This window comes from Saccopteryx leptura, chromosome 5, assembly GCF_036850995.1.
Source record: "Saccopteryx leptura isolate mSacLep1 chromosome 5, mSacLep1_pri_phased_curated, whole genome shotgun sequence".
In the NCBI taxonomy this organism is placed as follows: domain Eukaryota; kingdom Metazoa; phylum Chordata; class Mammalia; order Chiroptera; family Emballonuridae; genus Saccopteryx; species Saccopteryx leptura.
In genome coordinates, this window is record NC_089507.1 from 216057130 (window position 1) to 216083246 (window position 26117).

The 26117-nt window shown below is 48.7% G+C and overlaps 2 protein-coding genes across 2 annotated transcripts in view; both read left to right on the forward strand.

Annotated features, from left to right (window-relative positions):
* Positions 1–3267: 3267 nt before the first annotated feature.
* On the forward strand, positions 3268–11667 carry C5H20orf202 (chromosome 5 C20orf202 homolog). The gene is made up of 2 exons (XM_066384181.1): positions 3268–3891; positions 9210–11667. Exons 1-2 carry the CDS (start codon positions 3826–3828, stop codon positions 9441–9443), a joined length of 300 nt encoding a protein of 99 aa, XP_066240278.1. The 5' UTR covers positions 3268–3825; the 3' UTR covers positions 9444–11667.
* A 1537-nt stretch (positions 11668–13204) lies between these two features.
* Positions 13205–26117, forward strand: part of RAD21L1 (RAD21 cohesin complex component like 1) — a 31914-nt gene continuing 19001 nt past the window's right edge. The window contains exons 1-8 of the mRNA XM_066386282.1: positions 13205–13280; positions 16264–16439; positions 18382–18511; positions 20059–20152; positions 22243–22349; positions 23027–23197; positions 24511–24609; positions 25602–25709. Coding sequence (XP_066242379.1) covers positions 16296–16439; positions 18382–18511; positions 20059–20152; positions 22243–22349; positions 23027–23197; positions 24511–24609; positions 25602–25709 — 853 coding nt within the window. The 5' untranslated portion in view covers positions 13205–13280; positions 16264–16295. The remainder of the gene's footprint in view (positions 13281–16263; positions 16440–18381; positions 18512–20058; positions 20153–22242; positions 22350–23026; positions 23198–24510; positions 24610–25601; positions 25710–26117) is intronic.

Genomic DNA, 26117 nt, shown 5'->3' on the forward strand with positions numbered 1-26117 from the left:
AATAGACAAGATGAGCCTGGGCATCCTGTAGTGCCAGAAAGGAAGGAAGTGCTTAATTAAATAAACAAAAGAAAACACTACACAACTACACACACACACACACACACACATACACACGCACAGAGGTGGGGGTTTATCAGAAGACACGGGGGCCAACTGAAAGAGCTCTCAATGGCCAAACCTAGAAAAATTTGATCAACAAAATAAATACAGGATATTGGATTGTAACCTAAAGTGTAATAAATAAATTTTTTAAATGGGAGAAAAGATTTATCTCTCACACGGAATTCCTACTTGGGCCCTGCCTGGTTGGCTCAGCAGTAGAGCGTCAGCCCAGCATGTGAGACTCTTGGGTTCAATTCCCAGTTAGGGCACACAAGAGAAGCAACCATCTGCTTCTCCACCCCTCCCCCTCCCTTCTCTCTCTCTCCCTCTCTCTCTCTCTTTCTCTCTCTCTCTCTCTCTTTCTCTCTCTTCCTCTTCTTCTCTTCCCCTCCTGCTGCCATGGCTCAAATGGCTTGAGCAAGCTGGCCCTGGGTGCTGAGGATGCCTCCATGGCCTGACTTCAGGTGCTGAAATAGCTCGGTTGCTGAGCAACAGAGCAGCTGCCCCAGATGGGCAGAGCGTCGCCCTGTAAGGGGCTTGCCAGGTAGATCCCGGTCGGTGCATGTACAGGAGCCTGTCTCTCTGCCTCCCTGCCTCCCCGTCTCTCACTTAATTAAAAAAAAATGTAAATATGTAGACACTCCATCCTCAAGAAGGACTGTAGCGCCCCGGTTTTTTAAGTGTGGGCTGAGCGTAGCGTCTTCCAGAGAGTACAGTGTGAAAGGGAGCTGGGGTGGGGGGCGGAGCCACTGTACAGGGAGAAACCTGACAAGCCTGAGTAGCCCAGGCAGGTGAGCAAGGTCAACAGCAACCGTCCAATCATGTCGGTAGTATGAACCCTTGGCAGGATGTGATGGGAATGGCACTTGATCCCTGTCGTCTTCCTCCCCAAACCCATAACCCTAGTCTAACCACGAGATAAACACATGACAGATCCCAATTGAGAGACATTTTTTTTTCTCAAAATACCTGAGCTCTCAAGCTCATAAAAAAACAAACAAACAACAACAAAAAAAAAAACCCAAGGAAAGTCTGAGAAACTGTCAACCAAGTGGAGCCTAAAGAGACATGGTGACTAGGCCCTGCCCGGTTGGCTCAGCGGTAGAGCGTTGGCCCGGCGTGTGGAAGTCCCGGGTTCAATTCCTGGCCAGGGCACACAGGAGAAGCGCCCATCTGCTTCTCCACCCCTCCCCCTCTCCTCTCTCTCTGTCTTCCTCTTCCCCTCCCACAGCCAAGGCTCCATTGGAGCAAAGTTGGCCTGGGCGCTGAGGATGGCACCATGGCCTCCGCCTCAGGCACTAGAATGGCTCCAGTTGCAATGGAGCAACGGTCCAGATGGGCAGAGCATCACCTCCTGGTGGGCATGCTGGGTGGATCCCAGTCAGGCGCATGCCGGAGTCTGTCTGACTGCCCCCTCCCTTCTCACTATGGAAAAATATAAAAAAATAAAAGAGAGAGAGACATGGTGATTAAAGGTAGCATGCTATTCCCAATGTCATAGAGCTCTGCTTCCATTTCTGACTCCCAGTTAGGGCCCGGAAAACTCTGCCCATAAGCCTCAGGAAAGATCTCTCACAACTCTTGCATCTCAGGGTTTCCTGTCTGCCCTGTGGGCGTTACCGAAGTCCCCTCTCTGCTGTGAACGTCACAGAGCTGTGGTGAGAGGTAGATCAGGCCACGAATAAAGCAATACATGGAAGAAAATAAAATACCTAGGAGAGAGGGTTATAGAAAGGGCCCAAGTGGGGGAAATGAAGGCACCTGCCTTGTGCTGTGCTCATCCTGCTGCTATACTTTTAGGACATTGGTTTGACTCCTAAATTAAAGGGACTAAAAAAAAAAAAAGGTTTTTGATAAAACAGAACTCTTTTCACTGGCATGTAAAAATATACTTGGCAGTTAAGTCTGGCACGGTGGCTTCACCAGTCACAAGAGACCTGGGTTCCTCCTCTGTCGCTCTGCCCTCCTCCACGTTACAGTCCAAGATGGCTGCACCACCGCCAGCCCTTCTGACTGCATTCCAGTCAGCAGGAGGGCAGAGGGGAGAGACATCAACCCTCCTCCTTCCTTTGAATGGCCCAACCCAGAAACTGTACTCATCACTTCCATTCAGATCCCAGTGGCCAGGATTTAATCACATGGCCACATTTACCTGCAAAGGAGACTGGGAATGTCATCTTTTGCCAGTGAGCGACTAGGAGAAGGGACTTTTTTTTTCCAGTGTGCCGGACACAAAGAAATACCTAACAGTTATTTATTAAGCAATTTGTTTTAACAACCTAGTAACTAGTTCCCAACAGATGTTACTGTGTTACCCTCGAGATTTTAAAATATTTTTGCGGGGGGGCCTCCTTTGTGAGATTTCTGCCACGCCTCAGGGTGCCTTGGCACATGGTTTGGGTGTTGCAGCCATAAGGTTCTGAAGATGCTGAGTGGTGAAGCCCCTTCCCAGAGTCCCTGCTCATCTGGGCTGGGCTTCCATATTCCCCTGAGTGCCCACAAGCAACACTTGCACCAATGTGCCTCCGCGTTCCCTGCACCCACGAGTCTAGCTCTGTAGTCCAGAGAGCTACACTTACCCTAACTGTGCACTTCGTTTCTTTCATTTATAAACATTTGCTCTCATTTTTACTTCTATCCATTCTATTTGTTCCTTTTTCAAATTATTAGGGTATAATTGATACACTGTATCAGTTTCAGGTGTACAACATAATGAGGGGAGATGTGTGTGTATTGCAAAATGATCACCACAGCAGGCCTAGTTAACATCCATCACCACACGTAGTGACAGAATATATTTTGATGTACTCTCTTTGCAACTTCAAATGTGTACTCTCTTTGCAACCCAGTATTATTAACTGTCCTCACCATACTGTACGTTAGTTGCATTCCCACGACTTACTGATTTTCTAACTGGGAGTTTGTACCTTTGGATGCCCTTCACCCATCTTAACCACCACCACCCCCCCTGCCAACCTCTCCTCTCCACATATGCCTTTTAAAAAGAATGCCGTTTTCTTCCCCTTATGTTTTTGATTCCTGCTTGTGTGACTTTAGTTCTTTTCGAAATGCCTTCCCGTCCTCCTGATCGGAAACCCTCGGGAGGAGGGCCTGAGCCCGCTGTGGGAAGTGTCCGCTGACTCTCACCTGCGGTAGGTTGTTTCCTTGGGTGTTCTGTAATTTTGGATGATGAGTTCGTCTTCAGGGGGGAGTTTTATCTGTGGACAGCTTGTGTGGCCTGGGTCGAGGGCAGTCTCTCTGAAATGGGTTGAGCTTGTTTTGTGAGTGACCTCGGCTCTTCCCCGGGGATCACCATGTTACTGACTTTTTATAGATACAATCTCACTGAGAACCCTCAAAAGGGGACACCTGTTCTCATCATAATTGTTTTGTTTTGAACCATGTGAAGCTCTACAGTCTCATCTGCCATCAGATCTTGGCTGCTGGACCTCACGGGGACCTGGGCACCGCTTCTCCGATGGCCTCCCTCCTGCCCGCCCTCCTTTTCTCTCCAGAGATTGAAGCCCTTTAAAAAAAAAAAAAAAAAAAAAGCTACTACATTTTCCCATGTGAGCTGCTTCCTGATCTCATTAACTTCACCCTCAGTGCCTTGGCCAGAACCAGCTTCCAGCCTGAAGCGGGCAGCAGACAGTAGGGGTCAGAGGTGCCTCAGGCCCCCCGCTGGGTCAGCGTGAAGGTCTCTCCCAAAGACCCCCCGAGATGAAAGCAGCCGAAGAGCCGACCCCGGACCTGGGGCAAACCCTGCAGTGGCTGAGGAAGGAGCTGGTAAGGCTTTGCGTTTCTTCTCACCCGGCACCTGTGCCTCGTCCATGCCAGGGCTGGCGGGCGCCCCTTCCCAGGTGTCGCCCTGGCTGGGGCAGAGGCCCCGCAGGCACCCCCCACCCCCCGGGACCGGCCACGTGGCGCACAGTCGCCATCCCAGGTAGCGGATAAGTAGGTCATGGCCTACATAAGAGGCTCGGGCTGCGGGACCTGCCTGACTGGTTTCAGGCTTACACTGAGTCCTGGGGACGTGGCCCGTCCTGATGCTGTGTGGCTTCTTCCAGCTCATGGTGTTCCTTGAGCCTCAGTTTCCTTAGCGTGAGACCGGGGGTGGGGGGTGGGGGGGGAAGAACCAACACCCCAGGGGTTCCTGTGAGAAGTCGGTGAGCAGATGGCATGACTCACCCCGGGCCTGCCCGGCACGTCCCTGTTGGTTGTTACAGTCCCGACTCCAGTGGATGTGGACTGCATGGGTGGCCTCAGCCTGAGTGGACTCGTGGCCACCCGGGTCGGGATTGCAACACAGCAGACGCTTGCACAAAGATGGGGGTACTAATGGCTTACTGGGAGGTGCGAGCCCAGAGCAGTGAGAGTGAGGGAAGGAGGGAGTGGAGGCAGAAGCCAGTGCTCCGGGAGGCGAGGAGAGGGTCTGAGCCACCAAGCACCCTGCTCCCTTGGGAGGGAGTCCGAGGGAGGCCCCGGGTGGGTGGCTCCGTCTCAACACCTGGTTTATCCAGCTGCAAGGTTTCCCGGAGGGGGCGGGGTTGGGGGGGAGAAAGCAGAGCTCATGTATCGGCCCAGTTCACTCCTGTCTCTCACTGAGTTATGAGTTTTGGTCTCTTGCGGACTGATCAGGATACTGGCCTTATGCCTCTTCCTGTGGTGTTTTCTCCAAGTTCAAAAATAGAGGAGTGCCCCGGGGTGGGTGGGGATATTGGCTAAGAGCGAGAAGAAGGTGCTTCAGGGAACCCCAGAAAGCACCCAAAGTGTATATAGCCCAATACGTCGGATTCCCCTGGGGGAGGACAGGCAGGATTGTGCAGACAGGGACTTTCTGGGTTGCCAGGCAACAACTGGTCAGCTGGATCCGACCCCATCCTCACCCAGGTGGGAGGGGCTGACCCAGGAGGGCGTCGCCTGGGACCTGGAGCTATTCCTGTCCTGGGGACCCAGAGGCTGTTCAGCGGGCCTTCCCTTTGCTCCCCTAAACACTGGGCACCCAGGCTGAGCCAAACCCAAAGTGCTAGTTTCCATCTGACAAAGTAACTCTTTCCCCGCATCAAGGGGGGGGGGGGGCGGGGGGGCGGGAACAAGACAGGGTGGGTGGAGCCTATCAGGGCACAGCCTCCCAGGCAACCTCCCTGCACGTGATGCCAACAGATGGATAACCTTGAGTCTCCCTTTGCCCATTCCGGACTGTGAACTTCCCAGGCAAACCGGTTTATTCACTCCTGTCACCGGGAATTTACAGAGCTCCACGAGGTCCCCTCTGGAGTCCAGCCGAGAAGCCCCACTTGCATGTTAGGGAAGGACCTAGGTACACTTCATGCAGCAGAAGGAAAAAGTCAATGACACCCACGGCCGCCACCGACCCAAGTTCAGTGCTCTCCCTCCCGTCCCTGGGATCCTGTGAGCTCCCCAAGTCCTGGTGGGATCGAAAAGAGGGGGGGAGAAACAAATGTAGTCCAACAAGAAAATAAATTTAAAAATAAAAGAGGGGAGAGAGCCGCAGTCGCCTGCGACAAGACGGCCCACCAGCCTGACCACTAAGTGGCATATTCACTCAGAAGGACAGAACCACGCACTGCAAGGCTCTCGAGCAAACTGAGCCCAGAGCCTGCCTTAGCTCTGCACCTCGCGCCCGGTGAGACAGGACACTTCCCTGAAGGACTTTCCTGCCGGTGAAGTCAGTGCAGCCCTCCAAGCTAAAGACGTGGAGTCCCCCACCTCCCCTGGTGCTGCTGCCATCCTCGTTGTGTTCCGAGGAACATGTGCCCAGAGCTGGTGCTAAAGGCTGGACCAGGCGCGGGGTGGGGAAATGTGTGGGAGGAAAACCCTAAAAATCCAGGGAATGCAGATTTAACATTTTCCCAGGAATTAGGAAGGGATGGGCCTGCTACCACTCCAGGTGCCCCTGGAGGAGTCCCCGTGTCCTCGGGGTGGGGTGGGGTGGTGGTCACCTTCTCGTTTCCTCTTTCTAGTGATTGGAGCTCTTGGTGATGTGACTACGGCTGGAGTGAGGGAATGGGCTTCATCTTTCTTAGTCTTTAAAGTAATTAGTTGGTCATGACAATGAAAATACTATTTTTAATGGAGAAGTAATATTAGTAATGTTCTTTTAGAGAGAGAGAGAGAGAGGAAGAGAGAGCGAGAGAGATGGGAGCAGAGAGAGATGGGAGCGGAGAGAGAAGGGGGCAGACAGAGAGAGGCAGGTTGAGGGTGCATATTCCTGGTTGGCTCTGCCTCAGGCATCCTCAGCAGGGAAACCTCTGGGGGAGGAGACTGCATTATCACAGGGAGTGGGGCGCTGGGGAGGGGAGACTTGACGCTGGAGCATGCCCCTTTGCGGCTTTTGAATTTTATATCCCATGGAAGAACGACGTAGTCAGAACAATAATTTTGACATCTTGAAAGAGATAGCGTTAGAGGGAAGAGCTGTGGGGAACAACACCCCTCGGGAACAAGGGGAGGAGTGAGGACAGGTGTGTGAGGGACAGTAGTGTCCGGAAGCAGCAGCCCTCACAGCTGTTGGTCTTAGAACCCCTTCTCATTATTTTTTTTTAATTTTTTAAATTTTTAATTTTTTTTTTTTGTATTTTTCTGAAGTTGGAAACAGGGAGGCAGTCAGACGGACTCCCGCATGCGCCTGACCGGGATCCACCCGGCATGCCCACCAGTGGGCGATGCTCTGCCCATCTGGGGTGTTGCTCTGCTGCAACCAGAGCCATTCTAGTGCCTGAGGCAGAGGCCATAGAGCCATCCTCAGCGCCCGGGCCATCTTTGCTCCAATGGAGCCTTGGCTGCGGGAGGGGAAGAGAGAGACAGAGAGGAAGGAGAGGGGGGGGTGGAGAAGCAGATGGGCGCCTCTCCTGTGTGCCCTGGCCGGGAATCGAACCCAGGACTCCTGCACGCCAGGCCAACACTCTACCACTGAGCCAACCAGCCAGGGCCAGAACCCCTTCTCATTCTTAAAAATGACTCGGGACACCAAAAACACTCTTGTTTGTGTGAGTTCTATATAGCTATTCACACTGGTTGAATTAGACACCAACACTGAGAGATTTCTAGTATTTACTCAGGCATTTATAACAATAGCAAATTTGTTGCATGTTAATCAAATCTTTTAATTATAATAACTAGATTGATATATATAATGAGAAGAGGTGCATTGTGTTACCATGTTCCAAATCTCTTGAGCATCTATCTTCCTGTCTCCCTCAACAGAACACGGCTGGAGTCTCTCTGCTTCTGCATTCGATCTGATGGGGTATCACATCACATAGCTCACAGAAGCCTTCACCGTGTGCTTATAAGTGAAAGTAGAAAGGGCAATACTAGGCTCTGGCCGGTTGGCTCAGCGGTAGAGCGTCAGCCTGGCGTGCGGGGGACCCAGGTTCGATTCCCGGCCAGGGCACACAGGATAAGCGCCCATTTGCTTCTCCACCCCCACCCCCCTTCCTCTCTGTCTCTCTCTTCCCCTCCCGCAACCAAGGCTCCATTGGAGCAAAGATGGCCCGGGCACTGGGGATGGCTTCTTGGCCTCTGCCCCAGGCGCTAGAGTGGCTCTGGTCACGGCAGAGCGATGCCCCAGAGGGGCAGAGCATCACCCCTGGTGGGCGTGCCGGGTGGATCCCGGTCAGGCGCATGCGGGAGTCTGTCTGACTGTCTCTTCCCGTTTCCAGCTTCAGAAAAATACAAAAAAAAAAAAAAAAAAAGGGCAATACTATCTCCGTGTTGTAATGAAGGTAGCTTTGACCTCGCTGACCTCCTGAAAGGGTTAGTGGGACCCCAGCAATCCTCAGACCTTGTGCTGAGAATTAAGTGCTCTAAAGGGCTCTGGCTGCTGGCAGGGTGTACTTCACTTGCATGAGAAGTCACCGTCACCTTCATACCTATGAAATGATTTGTTACAGTGAGGGTTAAAGCATGTCAGCGGGGTTGTCAATGAGGAGAAGAGTCTTTCGTATCGGTGATGGTGATGATCACGAGGATAAGCACAGAGCAGGGACTCATTCATTCATTCAGTCCTCATTAATGCTACCGGGCCAAAGTCTGTGTGCCCAAAATGCTTCACAAGGCCAAAACTCAAAGCATCAGCATTTGGGAAATGGAAGAATGTATTGATCAAGAAGGCACCGGCCCTGGCTGGTTGGCTCAGCGGTAGAGCGTCGGCCTGGCGTGCGGGGGACCCGGGTTCGATTCCCAGCCAGGGCACATAGGAGAAGCGCCCATTTGCTTCTCCACCCCCAACCCCTCCTTCCTCTCTGTCTCTCTCTTCCCCTCCTGCAACCAAGGCTCCATTGGAGCAAAGATGGCCTGGGCGCTGGGGATGGCTCCTTGGCCTCTGCCCCAGGCGCTAGAGTGGCTCTGGTTGGGGCAGAGCGACGCCCCGGAGGGGCAGAGCATCGCCCCCTGGTGGGCAGAGCGTTGCCCCTGGTGGGCGTGCTGGGTGGATCCCAGTTCGGCACATGCGGGAGTCTGTCTGTCTCTCCCCGTTTCCAGCTTCAGAAAAAAAAAAAAAAAAAGAAGGCACCAACTGAGAAGATGAGAGACAAGTGGTATGTCAGATCCATCTTGCTCACTAGATCAGGCCACCATGGGTTTTTAAGAGGCTACAGGGGAGGGACGTGCTGGGGCGGGTGGGGCAGATCTTAACCAGAGGACCTCGGAACCTGACAGTTTATGGTAAAGGGACATCAACACCGGGTCTTCCTGGACAACGGACCCTTGACTTCTGAAAGGGTTCCAGTGTTTGAGTCCTGGTTATGCCCTGATCCTTTGTTTTCCATTGGGGAAGGAGGGTCTGAGACTTGCTCTGGGTGCAGCCCGGAGGCCAAACTTCCCTCTTCTGTGGCTTGTGGTCCTGCTCTGTTGTCTCTGAAAAACAACTCAGTATCTCCTTAAACAGGAAAGGACCAATAAGAGCCTTGAGAGGTAAGTGACTTGCTTTCCACTCTGCAGACGAAGAAGCTGAGGCTTTGGGGAACATGGCTTCTGTGAGGCTGCGGGCTTGTCTCCAGGGCGAGGCAGGGGTGGGAGCGGGCTTTCAGGGGCATGTCCGGGGCTTGCCTGCCCCCTCCCAGACTTGTCCTCTCTCCTAGGCTGAGATGCAGGTGCAAGACCAGAAGCTGCTGCTCACACTGAGGCATCTCCACGGTGTGCTGGAGGAGCTGCGTGCCGAGAGTGCCCACTGGGAAGATGCCAGCTGCAGCGGAGGGGAGTCCCCCGTCAGAGCCCGGGCAGGCTCCGAAGGCAGGGGTCACCCGGCCCTGCCCTCCAGGCGGCTGGCCCAGCTCCTCCAGGGGGTAGACAGCAGGCGAAGCTCCCTCCCTTAACTGGCTGGCGATGACCCTGGGCATGAACCCTCCCACCGCTTGTCTAAGATTGGTGTGGCTCTTGGGGGAGAGCCCTGGAACGGGAGTCAGGAAGTCTCTGGGTTCACCTCTGTCCTCATCTACCCAGTGTCTCTGGACCCGTCACTCAACTTCTCTGTGTGCCACTGGCTCCTTGGCTGGCACTTATCAGCAGTGAGTGACACCAGTGAATTCCACCACCACCACCACCACCACCACCTCCACGCACACCAGTGTGGTCTTACTAAAGCTGATTTGAGTAGGGTTTCTGTCATTTGCAACCAGCATGGTCCTGAGAAATACAATCCAGATTTCCAAAGAAGCAAAGAAAGGAAATGATGAAGAAAACAGCATTTCACTCGTTCAGGGTTGGCAATAGTAACCCTGCACCAGCAGGTGACGGGGTTTACGGCATGACAGAACACTCAGCCAGGTGGGGCGCCGGAGTGAAAGCTTTGACAAATTACATCTCATATAACTCAACACCAAACAAACACGCCAATTAAAACATGGGCAGAGGACACGAACAGATATGTCTCCCAAAGAGACATACAAACAGCCAACAGATATATGAAAACTACAGATGTATCAAAACTACAATGAGACACCACCTCACACCTGTGAGAATGACAAGACAGATCATAACAAGTGTCGGAGAGATTTGTGAAGGAAAAGGCACCCTCATTCACTGCTGGTGGGAATGTCAACTAGGACAGCCATTGTGGAAGACAGTATGGCGGTTCCTCAAAAAATAAAGAATAGAACTGCCGTACGACCCAGCAATTCCTCTACTGGGTATATAGACCAGAAACACTCAAAATACATTTATTCGCAAACATATATGCACCTTGTGTTCATTGCAGCATTATTCACAGTGGCCAAGGCATGAAAACAATGAGAGTGTCCCTCGATAGAGGGTTGGATAAAGAAGATATGATACATATATACAATGGAATACGACTCAGCCATAAAAAAGATGAAATACCGCCATCGGTGACAATAGGGTTGGACCTTGAGAATATTATGCTAAGCGAAATCAGTCAGACAGAAAAAGCTGAGAACCATATGACTTCACTCATGTGGGATATAAAGTGAAAACTCATAGACACAGACAACAGTGTGGTGGTGACCAGAGGGAAGGGGTGGGGGTGGTTAGTTGAGGGTAAAGGGGGCCAAGTATACAATGAAGAGACATGATTTGATGTGAGATGGTGGGCGCTCCAAATAGATCATGTATCGTAGAAATGTGCACTTGAAACCTATGTGATCCTTTGTGTGATGCTGTTACCTGTGCTCCAGATAAACATTTGTTTGACTTGGCCAATAATCAGGGTGGGGCTAGAGGGACGCCCCAGGGCTGGAGGAGGGAGAAGGAACTTGCTTCTTCATCTTTGTTCTCTGTCACTTCCTGTGCCTGTGAGCATCGCCCGCCCAGCAATGCTTCTTCACCTCACAGCAACGATTCACCCCCCTCCAGGCCCCCACCCCACCCCGCACCAACCAGCACGCCGTTCTCAAGGTCCCAGACCCTACGGCCATCCATCAGATGCCACGGCAAGGGAGTAACGTTTGGAGAGTCACACACTGGCTCCTTGACGTGATAGACAGGAAATGATCTATGTCCCTTCCTCCCACAGCCCATCAGCTAGAATAAATCATGTGGTCTGTCCCAGGAGGCAGCCGGGAAACCTGGGGAACAGAGGGAGAGACTGCTGAGTACCAGAGTGTCAGACACACGCTCCGTTCTTTCTCGACACGACAGCTTCCTCGTCCTCTCGGAGAAGCAGGAGCATCTCGTTCTAATATTTGTCTTTGATCCTGGCCCAGGACTCCCAGAACTCCTTGTAAATTCCTCAGTTATACTGACTCCGGGTGGGCTCCCGGTGGCTCCTGGACAGGGGCTGGTCACCGAAAAGACCAAGGCGTGATTAGAAGCTTGGGATCTTTAGCCCCGTTCCCCATCCTCCTGAGAGAAGACAGGAGGGCTGGGGATGGAGGTCTCAGTTGTTCATGCTTACTGGAGGAAGTCTCCATAAAATCCCCATGGCAGGGAATTTGGGGAGCTCCCAGTTTGGGAAGCATAGCCACATACCAGGAGGGTGTAGATGCTTTCCTACCCTGGGGGCCCTCCGTGACCTTGTCATATGTATCTCTTCATCTGGCTGTTCACCGGTATCCTTTAATAAACTGGTAAAGGTTAAATAAGTGTTTCCCTGAGTTCTGTGGAACAAGCTTGCAAATTAATTGAACTGAGGAGGGGATCACGGGAACCTTTAATTTGTAGCCACACATTTGGTGACCGGAAGTGTCAGAAGTGAAATGTTCTGTGTAAAAGTAAAGAAAAAACATACAAGAGATGGAGAACTGGGTGTTTCCCTACTCTGGTTTTTTTTCCTCCCCCAGCTCCTTACTACTTGGGAGAGAAAATCTAGGTTTTTCTATTCAGGTCTATAAAGCAAAGGAAGTCCAAGGAAGCAAATGAAGGGTAGTTGAGAGCAAATAAACTGGCGGTTCAAGTTTGGATTTCAACAAATGTATTTGCGTACCTCAGGGTAACTACTCTGTGGATGGGGCGCCACCTGCTGTCCTTGCACAGTAATTCTTCCTGGAACCCGCCTGCTCTGGGTTGTGGAACTGGCTCCCTCACCATCTGCTTTCTTATTGTGGGACACCATAGCGAGAAGGCCAAGAAAGATAAGGCTTTCTGGCCTTTGAGATCTGAGTTTGAATATCAACTCTGCCCCTGAGTGACCAGGGGCAAGTCACACTTCTCCTCTGAGCCTCCATTTAATCTTAACTCTAATATGAAAATGCCACCTCTCAGATCTGTGAAGAGGGTCTTGGGAAAAAGCTTTGTAAACTGGAAATAACCAGAGGCAGTGGAAAGAAGCATTGTGTGCCGTTGAAGAGGTCTGGATTCATTTTTAAAAATATATTTATTGCGCACCAGCTGTATGTTAGCCCCTACTCTGCGTCTGGAAATGTACTAATGAATACAACAGACAAAATTCGTGTTTTCATGTAATGGACGGTTATTCTACCATTTCAGTTTCCGAGTCATTCATTCATTCACCTACACACTGTTTTCTGATGATACTATGTGTTGGGCACGGTCCTAAGCAGTGGGCATCGAGGGATTCCAATATAACTTAGAGCAAAGGGCGCAAAAAGAACAGGGTTGGGCCAGCACGCGAACAGGTGTTGTGGGACGTGAAGCTTTTTAAAATGCACGACATTCCTTTCTTAGGAAAAAGAATACAAAGTCATAAATGGAGAATGCTATTAGAAAGGGAAAAAATTTTTTTAGCACAACAGAAGAAATAACAAATAACAAAATTTAAAAGGCTGACATATATCACACCAGAGACACAGCACAGCAGGGGACTTCACGCTAGGGTTGTAGTTCTTCGCGTCCCTGTCCTATCTCCCTGGGTCCTCCCCCGTCGCGGAGTTTCCTGCCCGCCCCGCCCCTCGCCCTGCCGCGCCCCCTTTGCTCACTGACCCTCCTTTAGCCCCGCCCACCACCGCCTTAGCCCCGCCCCTGTCCGCCCCGCCCCTCGCCCTGCCGCGTTTTTTGCCCAATGGCCCCTTTGGCCCCGCCCACCTCCGAACGGCCCGCCCACCATCTGAAGCCCCGCCCGTCCCGCCTTCGCCCCGCCCCGCGCCGCGCCGCGCCCAAGTCGAAGAGCAGCGGCGCTGGGAGCGCAGCGCCTCAGCGCCTCAGCCCCTCAGCCCCGCCGCGCTGACCCTCCGCCTCGGCCCCCGGCTCTTCGCCTCCCCTGCTCGGGCGCCCCTCTCCTGAGATCCCGCGCTCTTAAAGTAGGGCTCAGCCTGAGGGCCCGGGCGGGGGCACCTGGCGGCCGAGCGCGAGCTGAGCGCAGCCCCGCACGCGCCCGGCCGGGCTCCCCAAGGGCGCGAGCCCCGAGCGCCCCGCCTGAGGGCCGGACTGCACGGCTGGGGGCGCGGCCCGGCCACCTCCGTGCGCGGGCGCTGGCGGCCGCCCTGCGGCCTCGGAGCCCGTCGGGGAGCGCCTGGCCCGGAACGCGGAGGGGTCGCTGAGGGAGGAGCTGCCGGCGTCCGCGCGCTCGGCGTCCCCTCGCGGCCGGGTGCTGTCCCCGCGCGCCGCCCGCCCCGGCCCGCCCGCGCCACCCCGCGGGGCCGTCCCTCCGTCCCTCCGTCCCTCCGTCCCTCCGTCCCGCGCTGGGGACGGGGAGAGGGTGTGTGTGTGTGTGTTTGCGTTTGCGGGAGGGGAGGGAGCGCGCTCTGGGAAGTCGGTGTCTCCGGACAGCCAGCCGCAGGGTGGCTGTTTTATTTTCTCAAGTGCATTAGTAAGCACCCACCTGGGAGCGACCTACAACGAGGCAGTGGATGCCCAGCTGCCAACACGCGGACTCGGAAGAAACAAAACAGGGGACCCAGGCGGGCGCGGGCTGGGCACCTTGGGGGTGAGGGGGGTGAGGATGGAGGATGCGGTTCGGTGAACTGCCCGACCTTTCTTTTGGCCCCAAGGATCTGATTCTTGGTGTGGCATTGGGCACGGATCCGAGTTCAGCTCCGTTTTTGTTTTTTGTATTTTCCGAAGAAGCCGGGAGAGTCAGACAGACTCCGCCCCGGGATCTCACCTCCCCCCGCATGCCCACCAGGGGGCGATGCTCTGCCCATCTGGGGCGCTGCTCCGTTTTTTTTTGTTTGTTTGTTTTTTTGGGGGTTTTTTTTGTGTGTATTTTTCTGAAGCTGGAAACGGGGAGAGACAGTCAGACAGACTCCCGCATGCGCCTGACCAGGATCCACCCGGCACGCCCACCAGGGGGCGATGCTCTGCCCCTCCGGGCGTCGCTCTGCCGTGACCAGAGCCACTCCAGCGCCTGGGGCAGAGGCCAAGGAGCCATCCCCAGCGCCCGGGCCATCTTTGCTCCAATGGAGCCTTGGCTGCGGGAAGGGAAAAGAGAGACAGAGAGGAAGGAGGGGGGGGATGGAGAAGCAGATGGAAGCTTCTCCTGTGTGCCCTGGCCAGGAATCGAACCCGAGACTTCTGCACGCCAGGCCCACGCTCTACCACTGAGCCAACCGGCCAGGGCGCTGCTCCGTTTTAAGGGGAGCTGTTCTAGCGCCTGAGGCGGAGGCCACAGAGCCATCCTCAGCGCCCGGGGCCATCTTTGCTCCAATGGAGCCTCGGCTGCCGGAGGGGAAGAGAGAGACAGAGAGGAAGGAGAGGAGGAGGGGTGGAGAAGCAGATGGGCGATTCACCTGTGTGCCCTGGCCGGGAATCGAACCCGGGACTTCCACACGCCAGGCCCACGCTCTACTGCTGAGCCAACAGTTAGCCAGGGCCTCAGCTCCATTTTTTTAAAATTCTGTCGCTGATTTCAGTTTTGTGTTCGTTTTGGCTCCATGTGCTTTTTTTTTTTTTTTTTTTTTTAATTTCAATTAAATGTAATGGAGTGACCTTGATCAATAAGAGAACCTAGGTTTCAGGTAAACATTTCTATAGCATTTGAATTGTTGATTGTGTTGTGTGCCCATTACCCAATCAAGGTGCTCTTTTCTCAGAACTTTTAAGTAGGAAAGAAACAAAAAACCCCAAAACAATAAAGCTTTGATAGGGGTGATTTGAGATAGCAATAATTTGAAGTCAACCAAGATGCTATAACACCCCTTGCTTAATAATGGAGCCTTATGGTATTACTTGAGAATAGTGCTGTTTGTAGAAGTAGGTATACACTCTTGATGTTTATTTCCTGTCTTGCCCCCCCTTTTTTTTCTTAGAGATTCTGGTTTTCTTATCTTCCCCCCAACCCCCCACACACTTTATGGACCTTGGGTGTTCCATTCTTTTAACTTCAAACATTTTCATGTTGAGTAAGCCAGAGCGTCTTGTAGAGAACCAAGAACATCTTGTCTACTCCTGGGTATAAATCAATATTCTGGCATTGATTCTTAAATTTTAAAAAAGAAGTGACTTGTGTTCTCTTTTTTTTTTTTTAGTTTGGTTTTACCTTTTCCAATTCTATTATACTTTTCTCTCCTGTCACGCCCCCCCCCACTTCCTCCTCTATGTAATTGACCCTATTAGTAAGAGAACTCAAATCCATTCATTATAGGATAGAATAAGTAAAATGTAGACAGCGATCAGTGACCAGGATATATTAAAACCAGGTGTGAGCCCTGGCCGGTTGGCTCAGCGGTAGAGCGTCGGCCTGGCGTGCGGGGGACCCGGGTTCGATTCCCGGCCAGGGCACATAGGAGAAGCGCCCATTTGGTTCTCCACCTCCCCCTCCTTCCTCTCTGTCTCTCTCTTCCCCTCCTGCAGCCAAGGCTCCATTGGAGCAAAGATGGCCCGGGCGCTGGGGATGGCTCCTTGGCCTCTGCCCCAGGCGCTAGAGAGGCTCTGGTCGCGGCAGAGCGATGCCCCAGAGGGGCAGAGCATCGCTCCCTGGTGGGCAGAGCGTCGCCCCTGGTGGGCGTGCCGGGTGGATCCCGGTCGGGCGCATGCGGGAGTCTGTCTGACTGTCTCTCCCCGTTTCCAGCTTCAGAAAAATACAAAAAACAAACAAACAAACAAAAAAACCCAGGTGTGAGTCAAAGTCTATGAGAGTTCCGTCATTAGTTTATTATTTTTTTATTTTAAATAAGGGTTTCTTCTTTACAAAAAAAAAAGGAATATTACTTGAATAACACATTGAACTAGATGATCTGGGTGTTAGGTTATAGAATGAATTGAAACGTGGTTTTTGCTGGCTGTAAAATAGCACTAGAACGTTTCTATGATCCAATCTTGCATATGTTTTAATGTTCTTGCTAGTTCATTGACTACAACCCAGGAATACAGGCAGCATGTTCTACACCAATGTGCTTATGAGTAAGCGGGGGCCACTGGCCAAAATCTGGCTTGCAGCTCACTGGGAGAAGAAAGTCACCAGGACTCATGTCGCTGAATGTAATCTGGAGTTAACCGTTAAAAAAATCCTTTCGCCTAAGGTATGTGGTGAGTTAAAACTATAGCATGTATTTGCCATGACTCATGGAGAGGAAAGGAATCACAATCCATTCCATCATGAAATAGATTTCCAAGGATGTTTGACTTCTCAAATGGTCCTCTCTTAGTTCCTGTAGCATTCATTGTGTGAATATCTACATGAATGGGTTTCTGTTAGTAATTAAGTGTCCTATGTTTATCATAACTAGATTGGACCCTGCAGGAAGACACTGGTCGTGTTTTATACATCTTCTGCAGTCCTTTCTAGTTCCCTATCAAATTACCATATACATTGTAGTACCACATAAGCATTTCTTAGAAAACGAATGGGTGAATAAATAGGGTGAGTAAGAAAAAAAGGAGGATTGAGTATAAATGAAAATATATATAAAAACATTGTAAACGGTAAAGTATTACGTTCATTATAAAAACTATATAACAAGGTATTAGAATTTATGTTTAAAATTTTTAAAAATATTTTATAGGTTAAGTATTTTTCCACTTGAGAGAAGGACAAAATTTTTTTAAATGAAAGGAGGGGAGACAGAGACAGACTCACGCATGTGCCCCCCGGGATTCACCCTGCAATCCCTCTATGGGCAATGCTCTGCCCATCTAGGGCCAGCAACCCCGCTATTATTAGCACCTGAGGCAGAGGCTCCATGGAGCCATCCTCAGTGCTGGGGGCCAACTTGCTGGAACCAATGGAGCCATGGCTGCGGGAAGAGAAGAGAGAGAGAGAGAGAGAGAGAGAGGAAGGGGGATGGAGAAGCAGATGATCACTTCTCTTGTGTGCCCTGAGCAGGAATCGAACCCAGGACATCCACCCACCCAGCTGATACTCTACCAGTGAGCCAACTGGCCGGGGCCGGGATGGACAAATTATAATTGAAAACCAACCGTGTATAAGACAATGGACTAGACGAGGGGTCCCCAAACTTTTTACACAGGGGGCCAGTTCACTGTCCCTCAGACCATTGGAGGGCCAGACTATAAAAAAAACTATAAACAAATCCCTATGCACACTGCACAGATCTTATTTTAAAGTAAAAAAAACAAAACGGGAACAAATACAATATTTAAAATAAAGAACAAGTAAATTTAAATCAACCAACTGACCAGTATTTCAATGGGAACTATGCTCCTCTCACTGACCACCAATGAAAGAGGTGCCCCTTCTGGAAGTGCGGCGGGGGCCGGATAAATGGCCTCAGGGGGCCGCATGTGGCCCGCGGGCCGTAGTTTGGGGACCCCTGGACTAGACTTTATGTTCATTAGTTTTTTAAAAATCTTCACAACAGTCCTATATCATGGACTTCTTTTTGCCTCAATGTATGAACTTTTTATTTTCCTGCTTTTTTCAATATTTTTTTACTTTTTTCAAAAGTTCATATAGAATATGATTTTGAATTGGTCAAATTTTAAACTTGATTCCTGTTCCATCACTTTAAGGGCTGTCTTACTTTGGGCGTACTACTTAACATATCTGAGTCTCGGGTGTTTTCCTTCTGTAAGTAGAAGTTGTTGCCAACATGAAATAAATTAATGTATCAAAAGCCCTTAGGACAACACCTGGCACAGAATGAGTATACAGGAAATTGTAGCCATTATTAATAAACTGAAGGTCAGGCAGGTTAAATGACTCAGCCTCTGGCCCTGAGCCGAGGCTTGAACATGGGTCCACCTGACTGCGGGTGCTCTTCCCATAGAGCCAACAGCGGCATGCTCCGCTTCACCACCGCAGTCAGGTATCTTCACCGAAGAAAGAAAAAGTTAACTATTTTACACGGTGAGGTAGAAGTCAAGTGAATTCCTTTAAATAAGAATACAAAATGTTTGCTTTTTTTCAAAGAGAAGACATTCTCATGATTTTTGTGATTTTTCACAGAATGGGGTTTATGCATCTAATTCTTAGTGTTCTAATACTTTAAAAATCATTGAAAGGTGACCATTGCACTTCGAACTTCAGGACACCTTCTTTTGGGAGTTGTTCGAATCTATAATAGGAAGGCAAAATATCTTTTGGCAGATTGCAGCGAAGCGTTGCTTAAAATGAAGATGACATTTCGTCCAGGTATATGTGCCATGTTGATTTGTCTCACCTGTCCCTGTCCCCTTTTGCATTTTTATTTTGGGTGGGCCCTTTTAATTGGTGGCACTCTGTAATTCCACTGGGAGTATAGTGGAAGTATTAATATACAGAGGAATCTTCCATGGGTATGGACAAATTATATTCTTTCCTTTGCTCTTTTCCTGTGTTTGCAAGAAATCATCATGCTTTCAAAAACTTGTAGTGTTTTTGCATGTTTATGTGTTTATGTATGAATTATACTTAATGCTACCACACTTGTGCAGCAAACTTGGATGTTCAGTTTTAATGTGTTGCTTTGTTTGCCCTGTCTATTTCTGCCTTTTGAGATAAATTAGAAATAGTGTGATTGACGAAACCTCGGTATCCATTATTGTCATTGTTTTCAGAGTTCTCAAGACTCCTTAAGTAGGATGCTATTAGTAAAAATACTTTTAAAAATCTCCAGACATCCCAAAGTACTGGACATTGGCATATAATATAAATATAAAGCCTTTGAAATTTAACTTTAACGTTAAGACATTCGTCATTTTCCATCTTGTATTATGGTTATCTAGGTATGTGCTTTGCCTCTCACACTAATCTGTAAGCTCCTTGAAGACAAATTTCTGCCATACTTGTTTTCTGAATCTCTTATAGTAGTACCTTTCTTAGTGCTTTGCACATGCAAGCCCCTCAATTACTATTTGGGATTGACAAGTTTTTTTCCTTTATTTAAAATACCTGTATAATCTCTAAGATTTATAATGATATCAAATACAGACCATTTGTTTGTTGTGTCATTTATCTATTCCACAAATGTTTATTGACCCCCGTACTTTATGTGAAACACTATGCTAGGCTCTGGAATACAGGGACAAACGAGAAAAAAAAAAGAAATCAGATCATGAAAATGTTTATTTTGAATTATTGCAATAATTATGGATTGTGATTATGCTGTGGTGGAATGTAGAAAGAGTATCACAACAGGAAAGAGGAGCCAATGTGATTGCAGTTAGGCTAGTCAGGAAAAACCTTTCTGAGAAGGTAGACTTTAAGCTCAGTCTTGCAGAATGAGAACTACCCGGTCATCTAAACAAGTCCCCCGAGGGAATAGCAGTCCGGGCAGAGGGAGCCGCCAGAGCAAAGGTCTTGAGGTGAAAAAAGTGCTGAGCTTGTTTGGGGAACAAAAAGACCAGTGTGGTTGGAGTAAAGCGAGTGAGGGAAAGGGTGTCGCTAGATGAACGCGGATAGGTTTGTAGGGCGGCAGAGGCCCCGATGAGAAGTTGGGATTCCATTGAAATGTACCGGGGAAGTCACTGAATCGTTTTAAGCACAGGCACGATCTGATCCGACTTTGCATTTAAAATATTTGGGCTGCTGGGTAGAGAATGGACGGAAGAGGGGCAGAGGTGGACACGGGGAAGCCGGTGAGGAGACTGAGCAGCGGCCCAGTGAGAGAAGTCTTGTGTAAATGGAAGGAGGTTTAGTTGGGAGTTTCTTATTTCACATAGAGTCCCTGCTTATTGGATGTGCCCGTTTATTCTTTTCAGGACTAGTTGACCTTCCAAAAGAGAGTTTTGAAGCAGCCTACAGTGCTATCACACTGCCGGAAGAATTCCATGATTTTGAAGCGCAGAACGTGAAGTAACTATTTTATTTCTTCTCCTTTCGATTCGGCTCTCCTGGTATTTTACTGTTTCATCTCCCGATTTCGTGGATGCACACAGAATGCAGTTAGCAACCAGAGTAAACATGCAGTCGGAGGACTTGAAATTGAGTGTGGAATTTCAGAGAACACCAGAAAATACATCATTATATATGCTAAATGTTATTCGCAGTGTTGACAGCCTATTCGCCCATTCATTCAATGAATGTTCAGCGGGTGCCTTACAAACCAGACATGTTTCTGGGTGCTGAGGAGATAGATAGCAGTGAATCAAAATACAGCTCCTGGCTGCGTGGGTCCTGCAATGTAGTTGGAGCAGACGGACAATAAACAAGCAAGCAAATATATGTTATCATAGGAGATGATCGTCGTTATGAAGAGAAATAGAAAATAAAATGAAATACTAGAACGGCCAGGCAAGGCGTCTCGAACCGGGTCAGAACAGAAACCTACAGGGAGGCCAAGGAATGAGTCGTTCAGTCGTGTGAGGAAGAATGTTTCGGGTAGAGCAGGTGGAAAGGCGTGATGGCAGTGGCGTGGGCATGTCCCAGGAGCAGCGAAGAGCAAGTGAGATGGAGTGGAATAGCAGGGGAGCCGGGAATGCAGATGTGGGCTGCGGGTAGGCTGCCCTTCGCCTTTTATTTTACCCGGAGCACAGCCAGCGGGGGTTTTGAATAGGAGAGTGCCTGGATTTGACTCTGTTTAAATGTGCTCCCTGGGGCTACTTACCCTAAGGGGAAAGGGGCGGAAGCAGAGAGCCTGGGAGACGATTGCAGTAGGAGGTCCAGGGGAGAAGTGACCGTGGATGTCATTGGTTCCCAGACTTCATTTTGTCAGGGTGGTAGCGGTCAAGTTAGGAACGCATGTTGAAGCCAGAGCCCACAGAATTTGCTGATTGCTTATGGCTTTAAGAGAAAGAGAGAAATAAAGGGTGACTGTATGATTTTTGACATGAGAATGGAGTTGACACAATGATATTAGTATAATTGTGGAGCGGCAGGTTTAGCAGGGGCAGGGTGAAGGAAGTAAATTAGATTCTGGACATATGTTGTTGTTTTTTTATTAAGTGAGAGAAGGGAGGCAGGGAGGCAGAGACAGACTCCTGCATGCGCCCCTACCAGGATCCACCCTACAGGGGGGTGCTGTGCCTATCTGGAGCTGCTACTCCATTGCTCAGCAACTGAGCTATTTCAGCACCTGAGGCAAGACAATAGAGCTATCCTAGGCACGGTGGGGGGGGGGAGGGCAAATTGCTTGGACCATTTGAGCCATGGCCGCAGGAGGGTAGGGAAGAGAGAGAGAGAGAAGGGGGAGGGAAGGGGTAGAGAAGCAGATGGTCACTTCTCCTGTGTGCCCTGACTGGAATCGAACCCAGGACTTCCACACGCCAGGCCAACACTCTAGTGCTGAGCCAACCAGCCAGGGCTGGACATAAGTTTTGAAGTGACTGTTGTTATACATCCAGGGGCAGTAGGTAAGTAGTTGAATATCTGGGTCTGAGATTCAGGAAAGAGGTCTGGATGTGACATATACATTTGAGAGTTGTGAATATATAGATGGACCTTCCACCGGGAGTCATAGGTGATCCCCAAGGGAGTAAGTGTAGATTTTTAAAGGGAGAGAGGGAGATTGAGTTCTGAGGACTGAGTGTTGGGTCGCTCCTAACAGTTAATAGTCTAGGAGATGAGGAAGAACTGACAAAGGAGATGGAATAGGAGCAGCCAATGAGGTAGAAAGAAAATCAAGAGGGAGTGTTGCAGAGGCCAAAAGTAGAAAGTATTCCGTAAGGGAGGAAGTTAACATCTATTGCAGATGCTTTTGGTTAGGATAAAAATAGGACTGAGAGTGGACCGTTGGAGTTGGCAACCCAGAGATCATATACATGTATAAGTGAGCAGTGTTTATAACTAATACTAGTGAGAGAATTTTACAGAATCTCTTTTATCTTTGTAATAAGATCTGGGTTCTTCTGTGTGTTTTGTTTTAGGGTTTCCTTTGTTCTTGTGTTGCGGTGTGCTACAAAACACGTCTGTTCACATGTTTTCCTCCATGTCATATTTCCCCACAGTGCTACTGATGCTTTAGAACAGTTCGCTCAGAACCAAAGCAGACCAGAAGAAATCACACTCAGAGAAGAGTATCACAGGGATCTACTTTTTCAAGCTGAGAGCTTTGGTGAGACTATTTGGGAAATCCAAATTACAGTATACTCGGTTATATTTGCCTTTTCTGTGTTGAAACAATGCCAATAGATATAGATGTTTCTGTGCCAGTAGAGATCTCTTTAGCACGAGTCTTTCGATGTATAAATGTAACCCACCAACAATTTCGTCCTTACCTTTTTTTCTGGTATATGTGGGAAGAACCTGTTCTTAGTATGTGGACAGACCTGGGTTTGAATCTGGACTTTCTCTCTTGACTTGCTGTGTGATACTGGGTAAACGACCTAACTTCTCTGAGCCTTCCTGCCCTATCCCTTAGTGCTATTCTCCCCTAAATCGGGATACTACGAGCAACATCAGGCAGGACGTAACCTACCGAAAGTAGAAGAATCATTCCACTGCCAATAGTAACTTGGGAATTTTCTTAAACTGTACCACAACTAAAAACTTTATCCTGATGTTTTGGCTTTTTTATTTTATTTTTTTACTGCATTAGAAAAAGCGTTAGACTAGAAATCCAGTATCCAATGATTAACTGAGACTTTAGTTGAATACTTTAATTAAGCTTTCATCTTCCTTAACTGTGAAATGAGGGTGGGGGGGCTATAGACTGATATCTGAATTTCCTTCCAACCGTCAAACTCTGTGTGTTTCTGACTAACTTGGTATTAATGATACGTGTTTATTTAGGAGAGGAACCTGAAATTCTCAGAAGTCAGAGCTTCTTTGATAACAGCATACTGCTGAACTCCGGTGGCCCGTTGGTCGAACATAGTTCTGGGAGCCTCAGTGGAGAGAAATCCCTGCTCTGTGACAGTGGAGATGGCTTTGGTGATGAAGGGGCTGCGGGAGAGATGATTGGTATGCCGTCTGGTTCTGTAGAAATTGGGTATTTAGTTCTATGAAATGAATACCATGTATTTAGTAGATTAGATCAAATTAAAATTCCATGTGTGTTTCTATGTCATATAAATCACTGCATTTTTTTTACACACATTTTCAAAGTTTGTAGTATATTTAAACACTTAAGCTAGGTCCAAGTAAATAGCCATTTGTTTAAGCACAATTTCTATACAGGTTGCTTCTTTTTAGTTTTAAAAATTCCTAAGTTTGGCCCTGGCCGGTTGGCTCAGTGGTAGAGCGTCGGCCTGGTGTGCGGAAGTCCCGGGTTCGATTCCTGGCCAGGGCACACAGGAGAGGCACCCATCTGCTTCTCTACCCCTCCCCCTCTCCTTCCTCTCTTTCTCTCTTTTCCCCTCCCGCAGCTGAGGCTCCATTGGAGCAAAGGACGGCCCAGGCACTGGGGATGGCTCCGTGGCCTCTGCCCCAGGCGCTAGAGTGGCTCTGGTCATGGCAGAGCTACTCCCGGGATGGGCAGAGCATCGCCCCCTGGTGGGCATGCCGGGTGGATCCCGGTCGGGCACAGGCAGGAGTCTGTCTGACTGCCTCCCCGTTTCCAGTTTCAGAAAAATACAACAACAAAAAAAAATTCCTAAGTTTTAGAAGGGAAAGAATGAGATTAGCGTACGCCACACAAAGTGTACCAGGTCATATACCAAAAGACGTCGTTTCCTTTGACAGAAATTGTGGGAGAGCTATTCTAAGGATCTGTCCGGCATTTTATAGTTTATTTTTTCTGTTGTATTATTATCAAGTAATCATAGAAATAGGGGGACAAAGACTAGGAAATCCAGAGGCATATGTGATATTTTAAAGCCATTGACATTATACAGCAAATCTTTGTTTCATTCTCTTAAATTACTTCACAAGGCTGGTTGTGGCAAACTTCTGGAGTCTTGAAGGTGCAAAAAGACAGTGGCTCTACCCTAGATCTCTACAGAAAGATTTTGAACACTTTTACTTCTTGACAGAAACCTACACATGGCTTTGTAACAAGGCTACTATCTTGGCATTAGTTTAGTAAAGAGTCCCTGAAATTAAAACTCTGAAAATAGGTTTTTCATAAAGAAAATGAAGTACATAAAATTCTGTGTCCCCTGCGTGAAACGTGATAGTCTTGTAGCCAGTCAAATCGAATTACGTAGGGTTTATTCATTTCTGCGTCCTTTTACATTATAATTCCTTGCATGCAGTGATGTCGATCAAGGTTTGGTGTACAAATGACAGATAGATTCAAACTCTGTGTAACAGAAGTATTTATTGTGTTTTTCAAGACAATCTATTGCAAGATGATGATGAGGCTGTCCTGTTAGAAGACGGGCATTTGAATGGAGAAATATCCCTGCTTCCTGAGCCTCCCGATACTATGATGGGTGTGTTGAAATTTTCCTTTGTATAGAAAGTGAACCGTTGCTAGTGCTCAAATTTAGCCTCAGGACTTCTGAGCTTAAGAAGCAGTTTATAGGAAGATAATAAAAAAAAAATGTCCCTCAAAACTCTTAGTCTGACTCAAGACAATGTAGAATAGGAAACTGGGTTCTGAGAAAGGCACAGTGATGGTTATTTAGCCAAGACTGGGTTTACTTGGTACGAGAGCACATTAGACTACTCTGCCAGAGTACTGTGCTTTTGAATCATTACCGTATGTTACATGGTAAAAGCGTCATTAGTGTTTGACGTGAACATGGTTATTCATTATGTTAGTGCCACGTTGATATTAATATGGTATGACAGTCTATATACAATTGGAGAGAAATTAAAAGTGGGGAGGACATATTTTTTTTCTACTTGAAATTTATGAGAATCATTTACCTCAAATGATTTGGTTATTTTAGTCTGATACGTTTAAGAATGAAAAGTACAATTAGCCTCATTTTGATTCTTCACTCTTTTTGATGTTCCACTTTCTTTCTAACACAGCAGTAGAAATTTAAAATGTACAAAGAGATAGGCAGTTAAAATTTAGTTATTGGGTTTTTTATGGGTCAACTGATAATTAAATGATTTAACAGAATACATTTTGGGTGTTTTTTTTTAGCAGACATATAATCAAATATATTACGGTGGGTAGCACTGTTTTCACTTTTTACTATGACTATAGCCACAGTCGCCTCAAAGTTCAGCCTTAGGTGTCATACATGCAAAAGAGGGTGACGATTCATGACTCACCTAGACACCATGGGTCCCAAAGCATGTAGCAGCTGAGCCTCTTCAACTTGTATTGAATACATGATTCTAAGAATGCAGACGTGGCTCCAGTTAGCAACATAACTACCTTCAACTGGTTTATCTTTCACTTTCATATCCTACAGCCCCCTAGCTATTTTTTTATATAAAATCCTTTAATGGCTATGTTGATTGGCAGAACCAGATAATCCAGAGTGTAGACATCTATTGGAAAATGGAAAAATGAACGGAACCGCATTTTCCAGTGAAGAGGAAGGATTTACCCTTGATCCCATTGACGCTTCAGGTCAGAGTCGTTCTTGTGTTTCGCTCTTACGTTCGATGCCTACTGTCTTACCGACTGTTGGATATTTGAATCATCTGTGAAATGTTCTAGAAGGCGGTCAGTCTAGTAGTAACACTTACAGTACAGTAGAGGAAGAGTGTGAGGACGATCATCTGAGATGATCCTTTCATTCTGTTGCATTCTAGTCAAGCCATATTTCCCGGCTGGGAAACTGGAAAATTTTTCACTGAGTTCAATCCCAGGAGTGATTGAGCCATTACTCGGTATTGGGCACAAAAGAAGACATGGTTCCTGCTTCTAAGAAATATACAGTCGTATCACGCACGCGCGCACGCATGCACACACACACGCACCACACAAGGACACCGACAGTAGTATGGCGATGGCCAGAGGGGAAGGGGAGAGGAG

Bases quoted from the DNA above. Each gene is read 5' to 3' on its own strand.
- C5H20orf202 (XM_066384181.1), top strand. From the start codon at position 3,826: ATGAAAGCAGCCGAAGAGCCGACCCCGGACCTGGGGCAAACCCTGCAG. The intron at 3,892-9,209 runs GTAAGGCTTTGC...CCTCTCTCCTAG, and splicing joins AGTGGCTGAGGAAGGAGCTG to GCTGAGATGCAGGTGCAAGA.